A 21798-nucleotide genomic window follows, 5' to 3' on the forward strand; every position below is an offset into this window, starting at 1 on the left:
TATAAATACATATAAAAGACGAAGAAATAATAATTACTAATTATTGACTGGCCCTAAGGGGAAAAGTGAGTCTTGTTTCTCGCATACCCTTGTTGTTCCCTGAGGTGAGGCTGAGTTGAACATCAAGGGCTGATTTGCCGCGGTTTTGAGGTGCACATCCTTGAAAAGAGGACACTCAACTTCATTTCTTGTAATTTTTATCATTGTACTTGTGAAACTAAGGCCAAACTGTACCTTTCTCTCACACGCCTGTCTCTTGAATATGCTTTTTGTGTTTGGGATCCCAGCCTATACTCAGTGCAATATTTCAAACCTTGAGAAGTTATAGTGGAGGGATGCCCACTTCGTTTTTCAAGACTACTCTCGTACAAAATGTAACTCGAGTGTCTCTTGCATGCTTGAGGTCCTAGATTGGCCTCTACTTTCTGTGGGTCAGGAGTGTCAATGACTAAATTTAATAATAATAATAATAATAATAATAATAATAATAATAATAATAATACATTTAGTGCGCATATCTAATTGCAATGTGATTACAATATACATGTAAATGGAAATGAATGTCTAATTTATATTTACACTGTAGTATAAGAATCTAATATAAAAATAATATGAAAAGTAAATAATACGAAATTACATATAATTATGTTCATGTAGGATTCATATAGTGAGCATATAATATTCATAAAGTGAACATAAATTATAGTATTAATGTGAGAAGTGCTTTTTAAGCATAAGTGTTTCGAGCCAAGATTTAAATGTTTCTGTACTTTCTGATTCTTTAATGCCCTGAGGGATTGAATTCCACAATTGTGGTGCTGCATTAGAAAAAGAGCAGCCACCGTAGGTCTTGGATTTAGGTAATGGTATTATGTTGTAGTTTGAAATGTACTTTAGGTCAAAATGATTTCAAGCTAGGTCAAAATATTTTAAACTAGCTTGGATTGTCAAAAAGATTTTAACCAGGTAAATTTGTTTTAAGCCAAGTTGAAATGACTATCAATGTTTGGAAGTCGTCCATTCTCTTTATTTTAAGGTGGCTGGAACCAGTTTCACTACTTTTGAGGACCTTTTTATTAGAAGGGTTGTCACTACAAAACTGTATCAGGTAAAAGAAATCTTATGGTACCATACCAAACACCAATTATTACTTAACAAAATGCGCTCAATATTTTGACGTAAAAGGTTGCCATGGCAACATGAAAGCTCACCAAAAACACCCTATATTTCGTCTTTACTTGCTTATATTGTAAAAACGAACTCGGTGACCCCCATTTTTTATTGTAAAATAGTAATTAGCAATTTGAGATAGGACTATCTGCATAGTTAAAAAAAATTCTTGGGAGCCAATTCAGAGCTACCTTAAATTTTCGAAAAATTAAGGTAGCTCTGAATTGGCTCCCAAGAATTTTTTTAAACTTTGCTGATACTTCTATCTCAAATTGCTAATTACTATTCTACAATAAAAAGTGGGGGTCACCGAGTTCATTTTTGAGATATAAGCAAGTAAAGACGAAATATAGGGTGTTTTTGGAGAGCTTTCATGTTGCCATGGCAACCTTTTACGTCAAAATAATGAGCACATTTTGTTAAGCAATAATTGGTGTTTGATGTGGTACCATAACGTTGCTGTTACGTGATACAGTATAGTAGTTATAACCCTTCTAATAAGAAGGTCTCTAAAAGTGGTGAAACTGGTTCCAGCCCCCTTAAGTCATATCTTTTAAAGCAGATTTGTTGGGTTAGGGTTAGGGTTAGGGTATAATTATTATATAATTATTGAAGGTCATCTGAAAATAAAAGGAATTTACTGAAATATGAGTCTGCTGTTCTTGTTTTTAATGTATGTAACTCATCACCACTTCTTTGCTGTTTGGATTACATTTTCCACATATCTATTCCCCCAGTAACCACTCATTTATTTTACAAATTAAATTACATGTAACAATATTATAAATAGAAAAAATGTTCCATTTACGTTATATAGGTTTACATGTAACTATGGCTATTGCTTCGAAGCCATTTTACAGGCTTTTGTAAGTGCGATTTCCCTTGGAATGATCAAATGAAATGTTTGGCTTTTTTATTTGACTTAGTCTATTTGTGGAAATACATGTACACTTGTTGTATAAGTTGAGATTAATCCAAACTTTGTGCTAATTTTTGTATAGTCTTTTTCAAGTTCTTCAATTTGACGTAGCAGTACATTTGGATGAAGGGGTTTTGTCTTGTCTTCTCTATTTATTTTAAGTGCAACATAATCATGAAGTTTAAAGTTTTGTTTTGCGGGTCTTGCTTCTTTCATTTTTTTGTTATATTTTTGCTGTGTTGTGTAGACTTGTTGTTGTTCCCTTTTTCTTTTTGCTGCTCTTGTCACTGGTTCTTTGTGTGGTTCTCTTTCTTGTTCTTTTTCTGGTTGTGGTTTAATTTGTGTGTTGGGTATGAATTCTGTGTGTTCCTCAATATTTTCTTCTGTCCCTGTTTGCAGTTCTTGGTGAATTTCATGTTCTGTGTTGCTTGTTTCTGTTTCTTGTGCACTTTCTTTTTTACCAACTTGTAGGCTTTTGAGTTCTTTTCTTGGAAGGCATCCAAACACTACTTCATAAGACCGGAATTTTTGCAATTGCCCTGTGAATTGTTATCTTTTTTTTGTATGCTGCTTCTCCCAGCTTTACACACCATTTGTTTGGTAACAAGCCGAGTTCTTTAATTATATTAGAAATGTTTCTTTGCTTGTTCGATTAGCCCGTTCCACAAGCCCTTGGGTGGATGGATTTCTTGGTGCACCAAATACTTGCTTAATTTTGTGTTTTGCACAAAAGTCAGTCATCACTTTACTTTTGAATTCCTTGCCATTGTCTGAATGTAAGGTTGTTGGAAACCCAAACATCCAAAATAGTGATTCCAGACTACTGGCAACTTCCTGAGTTTCTTTGTGTTTAAGCGGTAGTAGCCACGAGTACTTTGAAAAATGGTCTTGTACATGAAGAACCCAGTTATGATGCTTGGAACAATTACAGGGAAGTTTACAAAAGTCAATCAAGTCTATTTCCACATGACAAAGAAATTGTTTTCTTGCAGTGGCTTGTTATGCTGCCTTGTTGTTGATGTAGTTTGCAGAGCGAGGTGAATAAACTTACCACTTGCTGGGAAATTTCATTGTAAGACGTTTGAAGGTATTTCTCAGTTTTATCTCTGCCGCGGTGACATGTGGAAGAATGTGCTTCTGATAGAATTTTGTGCAAGTGTCTTTTCGGGACAACATATTTTTTCTCACCATTGACAATGTTCCCTTCAGCATCAAGAGTCCATTTCTTGCGAGCAATTTTCATCCTGGCTGCACTCGAGAGTTTAGAGCATTTTCGTTGTTCTTCGGACAAATTCAACCACATTTTTGCTTGATCATAGAACTCATCGTCTATATATAATGTTGTTTGACTAGTTTTGGATTTGGTTGATTTCTTCAGCTCTTGTAGTTTTTGATAAAAGTACTCGGAGTTTACACAAACACCGTCAGAGTCCATTGCGTGTTGACCGAAAATTTACAAGTCCAATCTGTTTTAATTGCGTATGTGCGAACCTGAAAAAACCGTGGAGTCCTGGAACTAGCTCTAAGTGATGATATCAATAAATTACCATCAATTTCCAATGCTTTTCCTGGATGGCCGAGTGGTATAAGCTCACGACAGGCAAAGCACAGATATCAGTGGGTTGGAGGTTCGAATCCCATCGCCGGCAGGACAAATTAAGAAGGAAAAAAAAAGGTAGGTAAGTGTAGATGTTAAGGGATATTAGGTGAGATATGTAGTTAGGTAGATAGGAAGAAGAGGAAGTACAGAGAGGAAAGTAAAGGGAGGTAAAATAAAAGACGAGACATTTTTTAAAATTGTTTTTATTGTATTCTTTTTACCCCCTAAAGAATCCAGGCCCCATTTTTTTACCACACCCCAAAAATTTAAAGCCCTTTTTAGACAGTTGATAACAAATTAGTTTAAAACAATGTAACCTAGTTTAAAATATTTTGACCTAGCTTGAAATCATTTTGACCTAAAGTACATTTGAAACTACAACATAATTATACATAAAAGAAAATGAGATGATGACCATAGAGTGCGCGATGGATGGTATTCTTTAATTGTCACCTCCAAGTATTCAGCGGACTGTCCGTTTAGTGTCTTGTATACTATCAGTAGTATCTTGAAGTTGATCCTTGTTATGTGGTCAGTGGTGCATGTACCTGTTACCAACCAAGCTGCTACATTTTGGATCCATAGATAGATAGATAGATAGATAGATAGATAGATAGATAGATACAGCTGTAGATAGCTGGTTGTTTGCTAAATCGCAAGGTAAAGTGAAGTATAAGTCCTCCCGTAACCTTATGGGGTGGATCTCTGTAAGTACATTGTATGTGACTCTCTCTCAGTGGCAAACAAGACGATCTCATGAGTATGGTATTTTAACGACCTCTTTCCCTGTACTGATACATTCAAATTTTTTTCTTCCCACGTACTATCCCTGTTTGGAACAGCCTCCTTCAAGAGGTTGTTGATTCCCCAAACCTTACTGCCTTTAGTTCTAGGGTGAATGTGTGGAGAAGTTGCTCAGTGGCCCTGACCTCAATTGGCTTTTGTAGCTACATGTGGTAGACATTAACTTTATCAGGTTTTTTATTAGTTAGTTTTTTTTTTTAAATTGTAATTGATTACTTCATAATTTATTTATAGTCTATTTCTATTTTTAATTTATTTTATAGATGTGATTTGTGTAATTGCTTTGTTCAAAGTATAGTTTCGACTCTGTTTTTGGAGTTTATTATTATTATTATTATTATTATTATTATTTGGGTCGCGCTCTGGCTGCGCATGCGTAAGATTTCTCTGTCTCATAGAAGGCAGTTCAAGTGGGATTCGACCTCTGTATCTCTTCCTTCAGAGGCAATCACGGTGACCACTAAGCCATGTGACCGATTAACGGGGAAATATGTATTAAAGAATTGTGTGTGACCGGAAACAAGTTTTTGTGTTGTGTGTTGTTTTTATAGTGGAGTGTAGCATAACCTGTATGTTATGCAATAAATTATACATTGGCGAGACAGGTAGACGACTATGTGACCAATTCCACGAACACCTTCGCGTTGTTGAGAAGAATGACAAGGATGCATCTAAGCCATCATTTTAATCTCCCTAACCACTCCAAACAACACATGGCTATCTGTGGCCTTTCGCTACATCAAGGTACGATGGAAAGCAGCAAGAATATGAAGCAAAACTTAATCTTGCAAATCAGCACCCTTAATCCCCATGGTATTAATGAATGTTTTTCATTTAACTAATGTATTCCAATTTTTCACATTGCCATGTTACCACCGATAGCGTAGCTCCTACTCCACTATAAAAACTACACACAACCCATAATTTATCGATTTGCTCTGACGAAAGGCTAACGCTCGAAATGTCAGCTTTCATAATCCCTGTACGGTGCTCAATTTACATTAACAACTCCGTTGATAAAACCAAAAAATTCCATGTAGTTCATGGCTATATCTTGTAAAATAGAATATCTTCAAGTGAAACAACTTTCAGATGCCATGCCAGAGAGTTTGATTCCACGTGATTTGTTTCACACTGAAAACACTTTGGGATTGGGTATATGGCATTCATATATATAGTATATTCCTGCTAAAATGACGGGAGTTTTAATATTATTGCAAAACACGTTGACATTTACATTTTTGTTCGAGATACAAAGTGTGCAAGGGTTTTACTTTTAATACATTTCTATTGTTATTATGTTATTGTTAACTCAGATGAGTTGAGTTGCAGTACTTTGAAATGAAAAGGTACTGTACAACTACTATAGGCCATTTTTGAAATACCAAATATTCAGCTTGATAGTGAGGCAGTGAGGACAAAAACAATAGAAACACATTGGAATGAATGTGAAAACAAATTACATATCATCCACTTTCCTTTGTCGTTGTTCTCACTGCCTCACTATCAATGCAAGCTGAATTTTAATATCGAAAAAAAAAGGCTTATTGGGTTCAAAAATGGCACTCTGATACAAATCTGCAAACGATGTGTTCTACTGACTGTCTTGTTGGCACTTGCAATAGCTACTACTAGTTTAAATGTATAATTAATACAGATTTGGGAATATGTTTGAACCTCGAGAGAAGCCAAGACTGTATGTAATCCCTGTAACGATCATTGTATTGCTGAATGCTCTCTGACCAGTGCAATGGAAATTTCTCTTAAAGGGGCAGTGTCATGCTATTTTAGTCAAACTTCAGAAAACTAAAAGACGTCTTTGCATCAATGAAGACCAAAAAATAATGCTGTAGCTTTGTTGGCAACAACCATTGAAGTGCACTGAAGCTATTCTTTGTTGTTTACGGCCATGGATGGAGAGGATGGAAATTGGATTGAAACTTGAAAAAAGTCGCCAATTTTTTCAAGTTTGGAGACCATGTCTTCAGAAAGTTGGCAAAAGCCATAAACACATCTCATATCTTCTCATAGGGCTGTCACGAATGTTGTACATGTGAGCTAAAGTACTAATTTAGATCTTTACCCAGTTTTGACCTGAAGACAGCAAATTTAAGATGACAGTGCCCCTTTAATTAACCCATTGATTCCTGAACCACTACCCCCATTGACAAGTAAAATCATCTGGCATTAGACAGAGTAAAATCTACTAAGTCTCACTCCTAGGTGTCAATGGGTTAATTAAAGGCGGACGTAGTTTTGGAGTGGATGTAGTGGTTGTTAGCCCATTGAGTCCTAAACCGTCCCTCAACCAGAGTCTCGCTCCTCAGTGTCATTGGGTCAAGCCTCCTTTTTGAGGTTCTTAATATTATTGCAATGATGGCCCATCTAAAAATGGATTTGTTGGTTTTGTCTATGCTTCCTTTGGCTTCTTGTTATAATAATATTACCTCTTAAAGTAAACATGTTGTGTTTTTGCTTTGTAATAAAGGTGACCAGATTGTATCAGTCAATGGACAGCCAGTAATGGGAAAATCATATTCTCAAGTAATTGAGCTCATAGTAGCAAGGTGAGAAGATTTTAAATTCACTTAGTGTGTCAAGTTCCTTCTTTTTCCTATGATTCCAAGACCTTATGAAAATAATATTTTCTTGTGTTCTGTCAAAAGCTTCTTGAAATTGGGTGACAATTAACAAAAGGACTGTTTCTGTATTATTTTTCATGTGAGGGAGTGGCACTCAAATTTTATTAAATAAACAGATATGAGGATAATTTTTCTAATGGCAGGCTCGGTTTTTCTATTATTGGAACTCACTCATTGAACTCTTCTTGCTAGTGTTGTCTGAAGGGTTTTGCTCTGGATACTAATTAACAGATTTTTGCACTATTCACAAAAACAAAAGTTTGGACTGATCATGAGTTGATTTCATTTGTACATTTAGTCCAACCAATAAAAGGTTGATCGATGCATTGTTTTAGCAATGAACTGTAAAGGTTACAAGTTTATGTTTTTTGTGGTAGTGCACTGTAAGCACACAGTGTCACCTGGTTGTAAGGGTGTAAGTCTGTGGTGGTAATAGGCCTGCAGCGCGTGCATAAATCACGAAAATAAACAGGTCTGTCGGAAGCGTGCTTGAGTTTCAACAAATGAGCCCCAAAATTGGCAAAAAATTGTGATGCTGATGAATAATAAAGCAGCTTCTATTTCCAAATCAATGGAATTACTTGGTGATAAATAACCTCGTCTAGGAGAGTGAATTTTTGACTTTGCAGAAACAATGGTCAACCTCACGAGTTGGATGATTTTGATCTTTGTGTTTTTGTGTGCCTTGAATTTGCATGCCATTAACTATGCACTAAAAACAAGTCAGTCACGCTTTTGCCACATAATTTGCCGTGGCATATAATATTATTCACTATTTTTGCAAGGTAATACTCAGCACATGTATTTACTTTTCGTTTCTTTTGGCTTTGCAAAGACGGAATGGATACAGAAGAATTCAAAACAAAACAAGTTCCCCATCAATGCCTAAGAGAATCTGCCTCTCTGGGACTCCAGGACTCATTAAACTTGATTCGTGTTTATCTTCTAAGCCATCAACGTAACAGTGATCGCGTACTGAGAGTCAAATTCAGGACCAACCTTAATTTAAGCGGATAAGTTGCATAAAGGGTACGGTAAAAGTCCATGTATAAGCTGCACCCATAGATACATTGAAACCGCACGCCCAATTTGGAAGCTCGAATTTCTAAAAATAAAAAAATGGAGACAACAAACTTTGAAGTTCCAATGAAGTTCTGTTAGTAAACAAACAAGGACAAACAACTACGCGAATGTCTTGGTATTTTCTTGCACGTGGCGAAAGTATGTGTCAAAGTGACTACAGCAAACAGCTTTGTGGAGGGGAATGGAGATTGCCTGTAGGTTGGTGTTGTTGTTCGAGTAAAGTGTGAACGCTTCAAGATAGAAACGGCTCCTTTAGGACCCACCACTCATGAAAAAGGCAATGATCTACAATAACATGCTTTCAGTTCTTCAGTTATTATGTTTATTCGTTACATCTTGAGAAGTTTTTATGAATATTAATTGAACCTTAGAAAACTCCAACCTCAGCTGTTTCCGTAGATAAGCTGCACCCCCAACTTTGATTTGACTTTTGAGAAAAAAGGTGCAGCTTATACATGGACTTTTACGGTATTTCAAACGTGCAAAAAATCTCATCGAACGACAATATATCCAGCTGATTGGGAACTACACCTGTAGGCATTTGATTTTTGAGCCTCTCACGCGACTTATCGACAGTGTGACAACATTCTACATTCGCGGCAACTGTCATACAAACTGTTTGCGTGGAAGAAGGTATTCTTGTCGCTCCCTTGATAATTTGATTTTTGGTAGCAAAAAGTTTTTGTCTGATATTTATTCTGATTGCTTATCATGCGACAAGTCTGTGCAAACATACTAAAAAATATCATATCATTGTGACATTTGTTGACAAATGATACGTATAACTCCTGCTGTTGTGACCATCATAAAATGTAAACTCCACCTTTTATTTTGTACCCTACGTGTTGTAAAAGGAGATTCAACCGTGCATTGCCCAGAAAAATGTTGTCTTGTTGCGAGTTTTGTACATCACCTTCTTTCTGAGATGTTACTGCAAAGAAGTTCTTGAGGTCCGGATTTCTTGATGGAAAGAAGTCCTTGCGGTGACAACTTCTAACCGTAAAGAAGTTCTTGCTGCTGGTAGGATTGTGGCGCAAGGAGCCGCAAGAAGTTGACAGCTTGCGGACGCAAAAAGAAGTTCTTGCGCGTGCATTATATTTGGGCTGTACTGTACATGTATACATGTATGGTACCAAGTTTGAATCTCCTCTAAAACAAAACGCAGCTCAGTTGACAGTTACATTGTATGGAATAAAGCACTGTGTTAGTACACTACCACACGTACTCAATGCGTGCCAATATGTATATATTTTTTTGACGGCGTGAAGCTAGAAAATAGAACATTCCCAGGCTTGCTATTCACTTACAAAACTTTAATTTTTGCCTATGTTTTTGCTATCAGCCAAGAATTGTTGGAATTAGGAATCATACCCAAAGAGGACTGTGTCCTTCAAATGGTGAGAAGTTCATTTCCTATCATATTTTTTATAGTCAGAGTGGTGTTAACTCTTTAGTCCTGAGAGAGAGACTTGACAGTTTACTCAGTGAAATGCTAGATGATTTTACTCGTCAATGTGGGTCACTTAAATCTGAAGCATTTTTAGTTTATCGGGTTAGCCAAGGTTTGATTCCTCGTTCACGTCCCTGTCATTTGCGTTGAGTTTGTCGGTTCTTTGTCCGATGTTCAAATGTTGTTCCTCCAAATTTTGAGATACAGTGAGTAGAAGGGAAGTCTGTTATAAAGCCTTCTTAGACCAAAGTGCATCGTTTGTAACAGTAGTCTGATTATCTGGTGAATTGGTTTGTTTGAAGCATCCATTTTTGGTTGAGAAACAAGAGTTTGTTGGATTGATAACAATGGGTACCCAAGGCTTCTGCCATTTGATGGGAAACTGCTAGTGTATGTTTTCGTGCGAGAGGTTACATTTCATATTATCGTAACCATTACTGTCATTAAAAAATGTTGCCCTCAGTGATGTTGTTTGTTAACTCCATAAATTTTCTCGACAGGTTACTCCAACACTGACTGTTTCCTCCAAGATTTCTATCAGTTCGCAGGATTTAAGCCAGTCACCTCCATCTGTGAAAGCCAAGCCATTGTACAGGAGACGATCCAGTGGTGAAACTCCTGGTAAAGTCCTCTCTACTGCGACTTTTAGCCCTTCAAACTCATATCATTTAAGGATGTCGGAAAGGACTTCCCAGAGTGTGACATCTCTTAATAGGGAGGCTCCTACGCCTGTTGTTACCCTGAGACGTGGTTCTGTTGACAGAACAGCCATGGAAAATCGAAGTTATGTTATCACCTCAGACAGTCTTGACTACAACAGCAATTTAAAATCTCAAAGTTCAAGTGCTCTTGAAAGTAGTGCAAGCACTCCACGCATGGAGGGGTCCTATTTCATGGCAACAACTGATTCCACTGGTCGGCCCCTTGCACTGCGCTTTGAGAAAAGTTCAAAAGTTGGTAACACATTGACAGTGTTGGAAGATTCACGTAGCAAGACCCGCTCACATTCACTTCCAGTTGGTGACTATCCAGGTATTGGAGAGCATAACAGAGCATCAGGCAGGGTCAGTGCACCATCAAGAGTTAACACTCTAAATGTCACTGACATTTATGGGCCTGAAAATGACAGCTGCACTCCAGTTAGTATTCCTTCTTTTACACTATCATCACCTAGTTTGTCAACAACATATATGAATACAGATGCTGATGTTGGTTCTCGTCAGCCTGTTGCTTCTGATCCAGGTTTCCAAAAAGTTCGACAGTCTCAGGAGGAGTCTACTCCGAAGACGTACTTGATTAAAACAATAACCTCCCATATGAATAAGGATCATCAAGGGGGCTTAAAATCGTCTACCGTGGGGACAACACTCCTTGAAAGCGGCAAGGGACATCACCAGCGGCAAAATGGTGGAAATGGAGGGCGGATGCCAATAGATTCAAGTCACGAATCACATAAAGATATTGCCTCACCCCATCCTGCTAAGGTGCCACGGCAAAGTGATGATTCCATGAAACAGGAGGCATATTCAAGTCAAATTTCTGTATTTCCAAATAAGCCTTCTTTCAAAGAAGTATCTTTTTCTCCAGCATGTGGAACTTTCTCATCTGAAGCAGAGACTTCTCAGCTCAATAAACAGGGAAGTCCAAAGCCACGGCGAGTTTCATACCTTATGGCAACATCTCGTAGCAGTCCTTCCTCACCTGAGCAGAGAATGAGGGCAAGTTCTCCTCAGGACAAAAAATCAACCAGCAAATCATCGGTATTTCAAGCATTGTCAACAATGTTGCCCCCAGTTATGGTACATGTTTCATCTGGAATGGAGGTCTGTGAGGATATGAATGATGAGGAAGGGATGGACATTACTCTGTCCAAGAAGGATGAAGAGGTATGTTGGCCTCTTTTCAATCCACTTCTGTTCACTCTAACTTTCAAGGGGAATATAATTTTTTTGAGTTACCAGGAAATAGATTAAGAGTTATGAAGAGTTAACAATAAATTGCTGCTGAAAAGAGCAGGGATGGAGCAGTGGTTAGAGTACTCGCCTATCACCAAAGTGGCTGGGGTTTAATTCCCAGACTTGGCGTCACATGTGGGTTGACTTTGTTGCTTCTCTTCTCTGCTTTGAGAGGTTTATCTCTGCATTTCTCTCTGGCATCATCATCATCATCATCATCATCATCGATTTATACAACTTTTCAGACACTCAAGTGTGAATGGTCTTTCCCACTAAAATTGGATTTGGGAGCAGTCAACAAGTTAACAAAGGTCCCAACCCTCAACCCTCCCCCCCTCCCCTTCCCCCCTGTATTCTACATGGACATGACTATCCTCGTGAGAAAGATGATGATGATGATGATGATGATGATGATGATAATGATAATGATTATAATATTATTATTAAGGCAAAACTACATTGTATACTCTAGTCTATTATTTTGTACAGATTGTCATGAATATGGAACGTCTAAGTTTTTACATTCTGGGCAACATTGAATGTACTAATATTAGAACATTGCTAAAAAATTTGCACATTTTTTATAATTTCTATTACATGTACATGTAACTACAGGGCATTATACTTCCAAGAGAGCAACTCCATAAAAAATTCATTCAGCAGCACTTGAAATAAAACGGGTGATGTAGCAGCTGATCCAAAGGTAACTTGCCATTGGTTTGCAACCCTGACCCCAAACAATAGCTAACACAATAGAAAGAATGGCATATCATTGTTTCCTGCAAGGGTTGCAAACCATTGGTGAGTAATCTTTGGATCAGCTGCTAAACTACTGAATAAAACAGAGTTGATAGTTGCAACCTGCAGAAGGTATACCTATACATGGGCAAACAAGTGCTATTGAGGAGATGAGATCACATACCACCCTGTATGAATCTTGTCTGGAAGCTGAAGCTTCAGGCACCTTCATATTAATTTCAAGTTCACTTAAGCACTCTGCCACTCTCACTAATATTATGCAACTTTAGTTTTAAAAGAAACTCAACTTTTATGGTCTCACTGGATAAACTAAATTTACATGTTGGTGATCAATATAGGAAAACTTACAAATGTGAGTGTATTATTTTGTGATTTATTTATTTGAAAACTTTCAAAACATCACGAGTGACCATAAATCACAAAATGCACAAGCAGGTTCATACAATGTTTAGTACAATTATACTCAACATAAGTACGCTATAACTGTTTCCTTAGCAACTTCTCTATTGCACTCTATGACTTATTTATGCATTTGTTATTTACCAATCAGAAACATGACATCCTGTTAAGTATACAATAAATATTTTTACCATCAATTATGTCTGCAGGTGTTTCAAGATTCATTAGAAAGAAAGGTTACAAGTGAAAGTTCAATCCAGCGAACAAACAGGCGAACTTCCTATGTCATGGCAACATCCTCTGCATCATCGAATCATCAGCCATTACTTGAGTCAACAAAGGAGGAAGAGGTGGGTGGGTGGGTGGGTGTATCATTTCCCTGCCTCTGGCTCATTCATTGCAAAGCCAGGTGTTTTAAAGTTTAACCATTAAAGGGGCTAGGTCACACAATTTTAGGCAATTTCATCATTGATCAAATGGTCATAGAATTAACTGAAATAACAAAATAACGGCTCAAAACTATAGAGGAACTCAAACAAGACACAGGAAAGCTAAGGAGGGACAAGGATGGACAAAACTGGGGAGGATTGAAATGGATTGCATTTGGGTAAATTTGAACAACGTCGGCCCACCTTTTTTCAAATTTACATCAGTTTATATCAAAATGTCATTTAAACAGCTGGCAAATCATTCTCAAATGTTACGTGGCCGTGATTTTGCAACTGAAAGACTCTTGCTCTGCCAATTTGACGTTTAGAGCTCATAACTAACAAAATTAAACAAAATTACCTAAAACAGCGTGACCTAGCGCCTTTAAGGCCGGCTTTGGTCGCTGGGAGCGATGCTAGTGTTTTAAGGTCGTTAGAGGTTAAAGGGATCCACATTAATTTTGAAGATAGGAGCTTATTCAAACATTTCAAGTGTTTCAATTCACTCTGGGCAGGTACGATTGCGTGTAGACTGATGTTCACTTAAGACACTGAATAATTATTCATTGAACCTCCATTAAAGTGTAATAAAGGCCTTGCTTTTATGTTAGCACTTTTGAAATCATGCATGTAAACATTTGTGAGGAAAAACTTCTTGACATGGGCATGCTTGGATATAAAGTTACTGTTGCACTTGTCTTGCAATGCCATGGTGGGACAAGTTGTAGGAACTGTTGTGGAAAGCAGAATATTAAGTTCTACTTTTGGCAATGCTTCATGTGATGTTGCAAAAAAATGTGGCCCTATGGTTAATGTCACCAGCCATTGAAAATGTTCCTTTAACCTCATGTGATTATCGAAAACAAGGCAAGTTGCATGAAACGTTGCCCAGTGTAACACCCATCAAGCAACTTTTTTTGCAAATTACGAGACAAGTTTGAAGAAAAATTGTCGAGTGTAACAGCTAGGGCGTCAAACGAATTCCTCAAGCTGTTCCATTAGCATTTTATTTAAATCCTGGTTCTAGTATACACTGCCTTTTCTTTCTGGGGAAATAAAACGGCTTCTCACAAGAACCCTGTGAAGTTAAAGAGCAAAAAGTCATAAGAAGTTTTGTTGAGAATATGGGAATCAGTTTTGTATGTTTGTAATTTTTTATTTGGCTTACACATGATCTAGATATCTCTGTCACTGTAATGAAGGTGATAGTGACATTTCATTGACTACAGTGTAGTTTCACATTTAAAAGTTTGTAAATGTTTTTTGATGCTTCGTTCACTGGAGTATCTTCATATCAAAATTAGTGGCCAAGATTTTTATGCGATCTATTTGACACAGTCAATCTGCTCAAAATTCAATAGTTAATTGTAAGTTAAATGGAGACTATTACACAACGGCATGAAGATATGGATCTTGTTCCTCAGAGAAGGATTTTACATCAGTGTAGTGATTGTTCTGTGGGTTGCCTGTGCAACCCATGCTTTTAGTGTATTCTGGGTAGTGAATAAAGTAAGATGGCACACTGAAAACGTGAGTGTGTTTTCTGAATGTGATCGGTTCGCATTGTGGAACATTTTGGAGTACAGAGTCGACATTACATGCAGTCAGTTTCAGAGGACTTCATGAATCTGTCGCTCACCATTTTTCACTGACTGTTTGCACAAACAAACAGGCAAAAGTGGGAAGTGAGGTCATCAATATCCTCACTAGTGAGGGTATAGAAAATATGCCACGCGGGTCCCGGATGTAGTTTTGTATGAACTTTGTGAGTGGTGCATTTTCCAGTAAAACACTCCAGTCCATATAATTAAGTGTGTTATTTCGAGATTGTTTAAGAGTTTTTATTAGGGATTGTACCATGAAGATTCTTGGAGCATAACTATCCTGTTACATCCCTCCAGTGACGAGGAGTGTACTGTTTATTGCAGAGAAATGAAAGTAAAATTTAGAATATGGATAATGAATGGGAAAAAAATATGATCTGGAAGAAGGGAAGGGTTTATAGTTGTCATACAACACAAATGCAAATAATATTCATCTTAACAGTCGTGATTTGATAGAATTTCCTTCCATTTTTCCTTAATAGTATTTCTTTACTACACTGTAGAGTACTGATTTCAAATTATTTTTATGGTATATGTTACTAAATGTATTACAAACACAGGAACCCAGAGAAGGAGATGCAGTGCCAGGCATTTTAGAGGTGAGTTTGGCTAGAGAGAATTTTCTGCTTATTGGAGTCTTGCAGCATTTAAAGTTCTAGGTCCACTTTCCTGTTGTTACGTGTATGTTGTTACTATGGTGTTTCAGTGATGTTATCATGGTAGTGCAAAGGTGTAACAATTTTTTTTACTGTGGTGGTACAGTGGTGGCGTAGGGTTGTCACACTGCTGGAAGGGTGTCATTGAAATGGTGCTACAGAGGCATTGCAATAGTGTAACACTGGTGGTACTATTGTGTTTGCCATAGTGGTAATAAAGTGCGCAGGTGTAATGTTTTGCTGTAGTGGTGTAACAGTAGTGGTACAGTGGCATTACCCTGGTGATACCAGTATGTTTTTGGTACTGTGGTGTTAGAGTGGTGTTGCAGTTTTGTTATAATGGTGTTACAGTGGTGTTATCTCGTTGTATTAGGTGGTGTCACAGTGAGGGTACCGTGGCATTACCTTGGTGTGCCAGTGGTGTTGTGATCAACATCAAGGGAATCCTGCTACTTTTATAGAAATAATCTCGGAAAATAGTTCCCTTTAATATCAAAAGTTAGCTTGAAACACACAAACTTTTGTCATTTTCACAATGTCTTCATCAAGTGACTATTGGGATTACTTCATTGCAATTTGACATGGGCTAGGTCACATGACAAGGTGCTATCGTACAGCGGCCGAGGTTTGTTTACTCAATCTCTGTTTCGGGAAGAGTCCTGTTCTGGAATCTCACTGGCAACTTTTACTTCGGGATCTGTAATCACATTATGCCATGTGACCCAGCATAGGTTGCATGATGAATTCTAAAAGTTGCATGAAACAGAAATCATGAGGATGTTGAAAGCTTGTATGTGCTTCAGGCTATTACTTTTGTACCTAAAGGGTACTTGCATATCAAAAAATTTGTTATCAAAAATGGTTTTCAATAAATCAAAAGTACAACAAAACACTCACAAGCTGGAAAATAGTGAATTTGGAATAGACTGCTTTCGATTTATTAAAATTTAGCTTGGCAGCGAGGCCTAGAGGACACAAACAAAGGAAACCTTATGAACATGTGTATTCATTTCTTTTGCTTGTGTCCTCTAAGCCTCGCTATCAAGCTGAATTTTAATATATCGAAAGTGGTCTATTGGTCTATTGAAGGCTGGAGTTAGGATGGGTTGCATTGACCAAGACCTTGAAAGTTTTAATTCTTCATGCACCCTTAAATCTCTGTTTTAGTTCGCAATGTTAAATTGGTTTGGGTTTTGAGAAAAAGTTTTTAAGTATTATCATTATCTAAGTGTATATTAATATTTCTGTTCTGGTTTCAAGGTGTGCAAGGAAGGTCCGCTGTGGAGAAAATTAGCTGTTGTTGATGGAGGAAAGGTAAAAGCAATCTATAATATTAAGGAGATTCTTTGCCTCTCACCTCAGCTGCTTGAGTCAGAAAATAAACTAAAAGGACAGGAAAACTCCTGACAAGTAATTGTCCCTTACTTAATAATACTCACTTTATCATTTCACGGAAAATCTGTTCAGAGAGTTGATAGATAGAGAGATAGATAGTTTCATAAAAATATTACTTCGCAGCCAAAGGGCTGAATTGCATAATACTGTACTTTACTAAGTTTACAATGATACACTATAAATTATATACTATGTTAAAATATATGAGTATGACTAATTTAAATTTATTTAAAATACTACAAAATGCTAAAAAAGAAGAAGTCCGAACAATAGCCAGATAGCTAATCAAACGCATATTTATACTGTTGTTGGCTAATCGGCACATGGCCGGAATGAATGACCGCTGAAAACGCTTGGTGCGCACACCAGGGAGGTCGTACTTTCTATTTCTCCATAGGTTATAATAGTTTACATGATTGGGAGGAAGTAAGTGGGATAGTTTGTGGTTATCAGAGATTACACTAAAAATCTTAAAGCACTGTTCCTTGTGCCGAGACTGCAAAGTGTCTACATCATAGGTACTTAGAGTTGCAGAAGGAATGGATTATTCCAAAGATGGAAAAATTTAAAGCTTAAGTTAACGTTAAATACCATACGGTACGATTTATGCTCCCAAAACATTATGGGGATGATTTCATTAGCCATAAAACAAGAATTATGTACAATTCTCTATAACAAATAGTGTCTGTGATGTTTGTAGGTGTGTGAATTTGGGATTGTTAGGAATGTAAAACTTAAGATAATGGACATGTACCATTAAGGCACATTTGGTTGACGTGCTTCTAAATCCATGGCATAAGAAAACTATTAAAATGCAATGAAGCCCCGTAATGAACTTTTTAGCTCCAAGCGGCAAGGGGCTCCCCAGTGAAGAGTAATGATCGTCTTGGGTTAGACCTAGTAAAGTGAGTGTGCGGCCTTTTTAGGAGGAAAGGGTTACATTGTCGAATGGCAATAAATTCGACACATTCGACAATGATGACATGAGGGCGCTGAAACGGCAAGGAGCATTTTTGTCGTTAATTTTCCTTTTAAATGATTTACAAAATCGATCTTTATCGAAAGCGTTTAAGTGGCTGAAAGTTGTTGTGTTGTCTTTGTTTGGCGCATAAGTCGTGTGTTGTGTGAAATCAACCATAGACTCAGCCACTGTACATTTGTATTTCTTGTGATAAGTATTCTTTTCTCCAGCGTTCTAGTGCTCGGTCTTGGAAGCCTGTGTTTGCTGTTCTCCGAGGTCACGTGCTTTACTTGTACAAAGACAAGAGCTCTGCTCATCAGGTAAAATGCAAGCACTTGAGCCTTTTAGTTTGCTGGTCGTTTTTGTAACATTTTATTTTGGAGGTACATTTATCAATATTCATGCAATGAATATTCCATTCTTTCTCTTAATATCAACATCCTTCGTGCTAAACTACAATGGAGTTCCTTCACAGTCAGTTAGTAGTTTTAAAGTGGAATGAGTTGGAATCGTTGTGAAGTGAATGCAGTGATGCTATAATTATTTCTGATTATGTTTGCTTGAACGACTTCGTTCTGTCTCTTGCACAAATTCGTGACCAATAATTTTGTTTGTGTGGTTAATGTAGCTGAAAGTTGGCCGCAATGGGCAGACTCGTTTATACTAGTTTTGAAGAGTTCAATGGTTCCTTGAACCCCCAGACACAGGGAGCCATGACTGCTTCCTCCTATTATTGAGCACTTGGAAGTGCACAATGTTTATGTAGCAATACTTTATCTTATGAGCCGAGGGATTGTGTTTTATTTGCAATGATTGGAAGGTAAACTGAATTGGTTTTCAGGAGGATTGCTCTGATGAACAGCCAATCAGCATCAAGTCGAGCATTGTCGATATTGCGCATGACTACACGAAAAGGAAAAACGTGTTTCGATTGACAACATTCAATGGATCCGAGTTTTTATTCCAGGTATTTCCTTTTGGTTTGTTTTCTGTGGCTATGCAAACAAAACAAACCAAGACGAGTCAGCACCTAGCTATGACAACAGCTCTTGTGATCGCTTCAAAAACTAATAGGCACCAAAACTATACAACGGAAACAATGGAGACTTCTCCTTAACACAACAGAGCTGCATCCTAGAACCGGTTCAATGAAGAAGTAGTTTTCTACCAGACATGCGACAGGTGGTTCATTTGAATTTGAAAACATTGCTATTCAAGTGCTCACAACCCCATCTGGACCCCCTTGAGGCTTCTAGACCCCACTCGAGAAAAGAAAAAGAACAGTTAAGAAGATACGAGAATGTACCTCTTGAGATGGTTTTAATAAGCGCCAAATACTATTAAAGCTCAGTGGCCCTCTCTGAGGCTATAAATAAAGTTGTTGAATTGACAAACTAGTTAATTACGATGTTCATATTGAATACTTAACTTAATCATAAATTGGCATCTCCTCTTTTTCACGATTTGTGAAATCTTTGTTTGTTTGCTTGCATAAAGATTGATTTAAGTAAATAAAAAAATCAATCAATCAATAAGTAAATAAGCTGTTCAGTGAAATTAGAGGTCGCAAAGAACCGTGCTAGTCGTCGTTATACTAGAACTCCTTGAAAAGTCGTTCTTCGACATTGTGACATCTCATTGCACATTACATGAACATGAAATTGGAAATGTATTTCCGGTAAATAGTAAGTCTTCCCGAATAGAAAGAAGACTTTGCTGTGTTTTTTTTTTATATGGATGGTATTTCTTCAAATACTTTTTAGCTCATTATCTTCGTACTCTCCATGTTATAGTCAGATGATCATGATTCCATGATGTCATGGATTGCTGCTTTACAGGCCAACAACAACCCAGATGAGGATGTGAGTTTGTGTTCCGTTTTTCTTTCTTCTTAATATTAACGACGATGACGTTACGCGTAATCCCATAGACTGACCCTAAACTAGGGTCCCTCAAAATTTAATTGCATCTTAATGTACTGCAAGGCTGGTTGAGGATATATATATTTTTGAAATTGTAACTCCCTGAAAAAGTCAGGCCGTGCCTGACGAAATATTGGTAAATAAAAAAAAAATATCCTCACAGCCGTACAACCAACCTTGCAGTATTATTTTGTTTTAGATCTACAAATTATTTGCTGGTAAGATTTCCCAAGATCCGGCGCTTCCACTTTGTTCAGCTGGCCCTTGCATAAAAAATCTTAATGTACACATTTTTCTCCAGTATCTCCAAGTCACCTTCGTCCCCATCGAAAAAACTATTTTTTTCTTTATTTCTTTAACCGGGGTTAATATAGCGAGAATGCACCTTTTCGACAATTTCAGTGAGTCTGGTGGGTGGGGCTCTTTGCCTTGCCAGTTAAATTTCTCAATAGACTATTTTGTTTTCATTAAGGAAAACGGAGTAAGCAGTCAAAGCTTGATTATAAGGAGGATGAAAACAGTGGAGCAAGAAACATCTGGGTGAGAATCAGCATTTGCTTTCATTGACCAAGAACTATCATCGACTAGTTGTTCCCTTTGTAGAGTTCTTTATTATAATATTATATAGACTGAGATTACTCCAAAATGAATAATGTAATCCGTTGCAGAGTGGTGCACGCAATCTGATTTTTCCCACTAGTGAAAAATACAGTTTGACTAATCACAAGCCTCACCATTAGTGACAAAATCGTATCGCCCACCCCCTCCCCCCATTCACTGGCGGTACAACGTGACATTGCTTTTAGAGTTAGGGCCCATTGTTTCATATTTATCGTTCTTTGTGTCCATTGTTTTCTAAACTAATCTCGAGAGCCGTTGTGATAGCTGTGTACTGACCCGAACCATGGCATCGTCTTTGAGCAATTGAAGGTTTGCACTATAGCTTCAGTAGAGGAATATGTCGAAGGACAAGAAATCGAAAACACCAAGAAGGAAACTGAACAGAATGTTGCTTTGCTTAGAGAATTTTTGACGCTAAAAGGCGAGCCAAAGACTGTAGTAGAAATTTCCCCTCACGAACTGAGTTCATTCATCGGTTTTGAACGGCCACTGATATTTAACTGAGCTGGGAATTTTCATTGTTTGATGAAAAACTTGTGTAAAGGTAGACGTCTTTTCGCTGTCTTCCGAATCATTGAATAAACTTGAATATTGACAAGACTAACAATTTTTGTACCTTTAGCGGTTCACTCTCCAGCGGGGCAGCACTCCAGTTTCTCTGTCTAGTTGATTCATTTTGTATTGCTGTCTTAACGTTGCAGATCCAATAATACTTCACCAAGTCATAAGCTATCACCTCCAAGTAACACCAAAATCCCAGGTATTGCTGGGATATCAAACTTCAAGAAGAGCTTCAAGAATATTACTACTGGACAGAAAGGTAAAAACTACAGTTTGAATGCCAACTTGACTGACGGGCTTCACTTGTGTTGTTTGATAAAAGGAATGGCGTTGATGACATCATCATCTAATCAATTTAAGGTGTGGCAGCTGTTTCAAAATCTCAAGATAGCCTCTGTGATCTCGTGTGAAAATCTATAGTCTGTATTTATCTAAGTGTTGAAAGACGAAGTTAAAAGACGAAGTCATTTATTTCCAGTCTGTGTAATTGTCGTGTGACGAGGTGTATTTCACGTCAATGATTTCCGCTTATTGACAAACAGCATCATCATCAGATCTTTATATTTACCCTCGATTTCAGAGTAGCTTGGTGTAGGTAATATATCCGAGCATTTATCCTCCCAACCATAATACTCCACATAGGACGGACCGCAACACCCGGGACTACATGCTCTACTCTCTCCGAACAGTGTGTCGGTTCTTTTACGTCCCACAGGCCATGGAGATTGAAGGGTTGTGAGACGGAGCCTACGGTTTCTCGTCCTTATCCGAGAAGACTAGAGAGTCTAACCATTTGCAGATGTCATTACAAAGGCAGCACTTTAAACTCAGTTATTTAAAGACCCCGAGTGTTGGTCTGGCTAGAGTCG

General features: G+C 37.6%; 1 protein-coding gene across 1 annotated transcript in view; it reads left to right on the forward strand.

Annotated features, from left to right (window-relative positions):
• The first annotated feature begins 5191 nt into the window (after positions 1-5191).
• The window catches only part of LOC137968965 (rho GTPase-activating protein 23-like), a 39954-nt gene continuing 23347 nt past the window's right edge, over positions 5192-21798 (forward strand). The window contains exons 1-12 of the mRNA XM_068815457.1: positions 5192-5237; positions 6982-7060; positions 9561-9615; positions 10169-11554; positions 12991-13131; positions 15374-15412; positions 16730-16783; positions 18056-18145; positions 18667-18792; positions 19619-19687; positions 20220-20287; positions 21070-21188. Coding sequence (XP_068671558.1) covers positions 5207-5237; positions 6982-7060; positions 9561-9615; positions 10169-11554; positions 12991-13131; positions 15374-15412; positions 16730-16783; positions 18056-18145; positions 18667-18792; positions 19619-19687; positions 20220-20287; positions 21070-21188 — 2257 coding nt within the window. The 5' untranslated portion in view covers positions 5192-5206. The remainder of the gene's footprint in view (positions 5238-6981; positions 7061-9560; positions 9616-10168; positions 11555-12990; positions 13132-15373; positions 15413-16729; positions 16784-18055; positions 18146-18666; positions 18793-19618; positions 19688-20219; positions 20288-21069; positions 21189-21798) is intronic.

Source organism: Montipora foliosa, chromosome 8 (genome assembly GCF_036669935.1).
Source record: "Montipora foliosa isolate CH-2021 chromosome 8, ASM3666993v2, whole genome shotgun sequence".
In the NCBI taxonomy this organism is placed as follows: Eukaryota; Metazoa; Cnidaria; class Anthozoa; order Scleractinia; family Acroporidae; genus Montipora; species Montipora foliosa.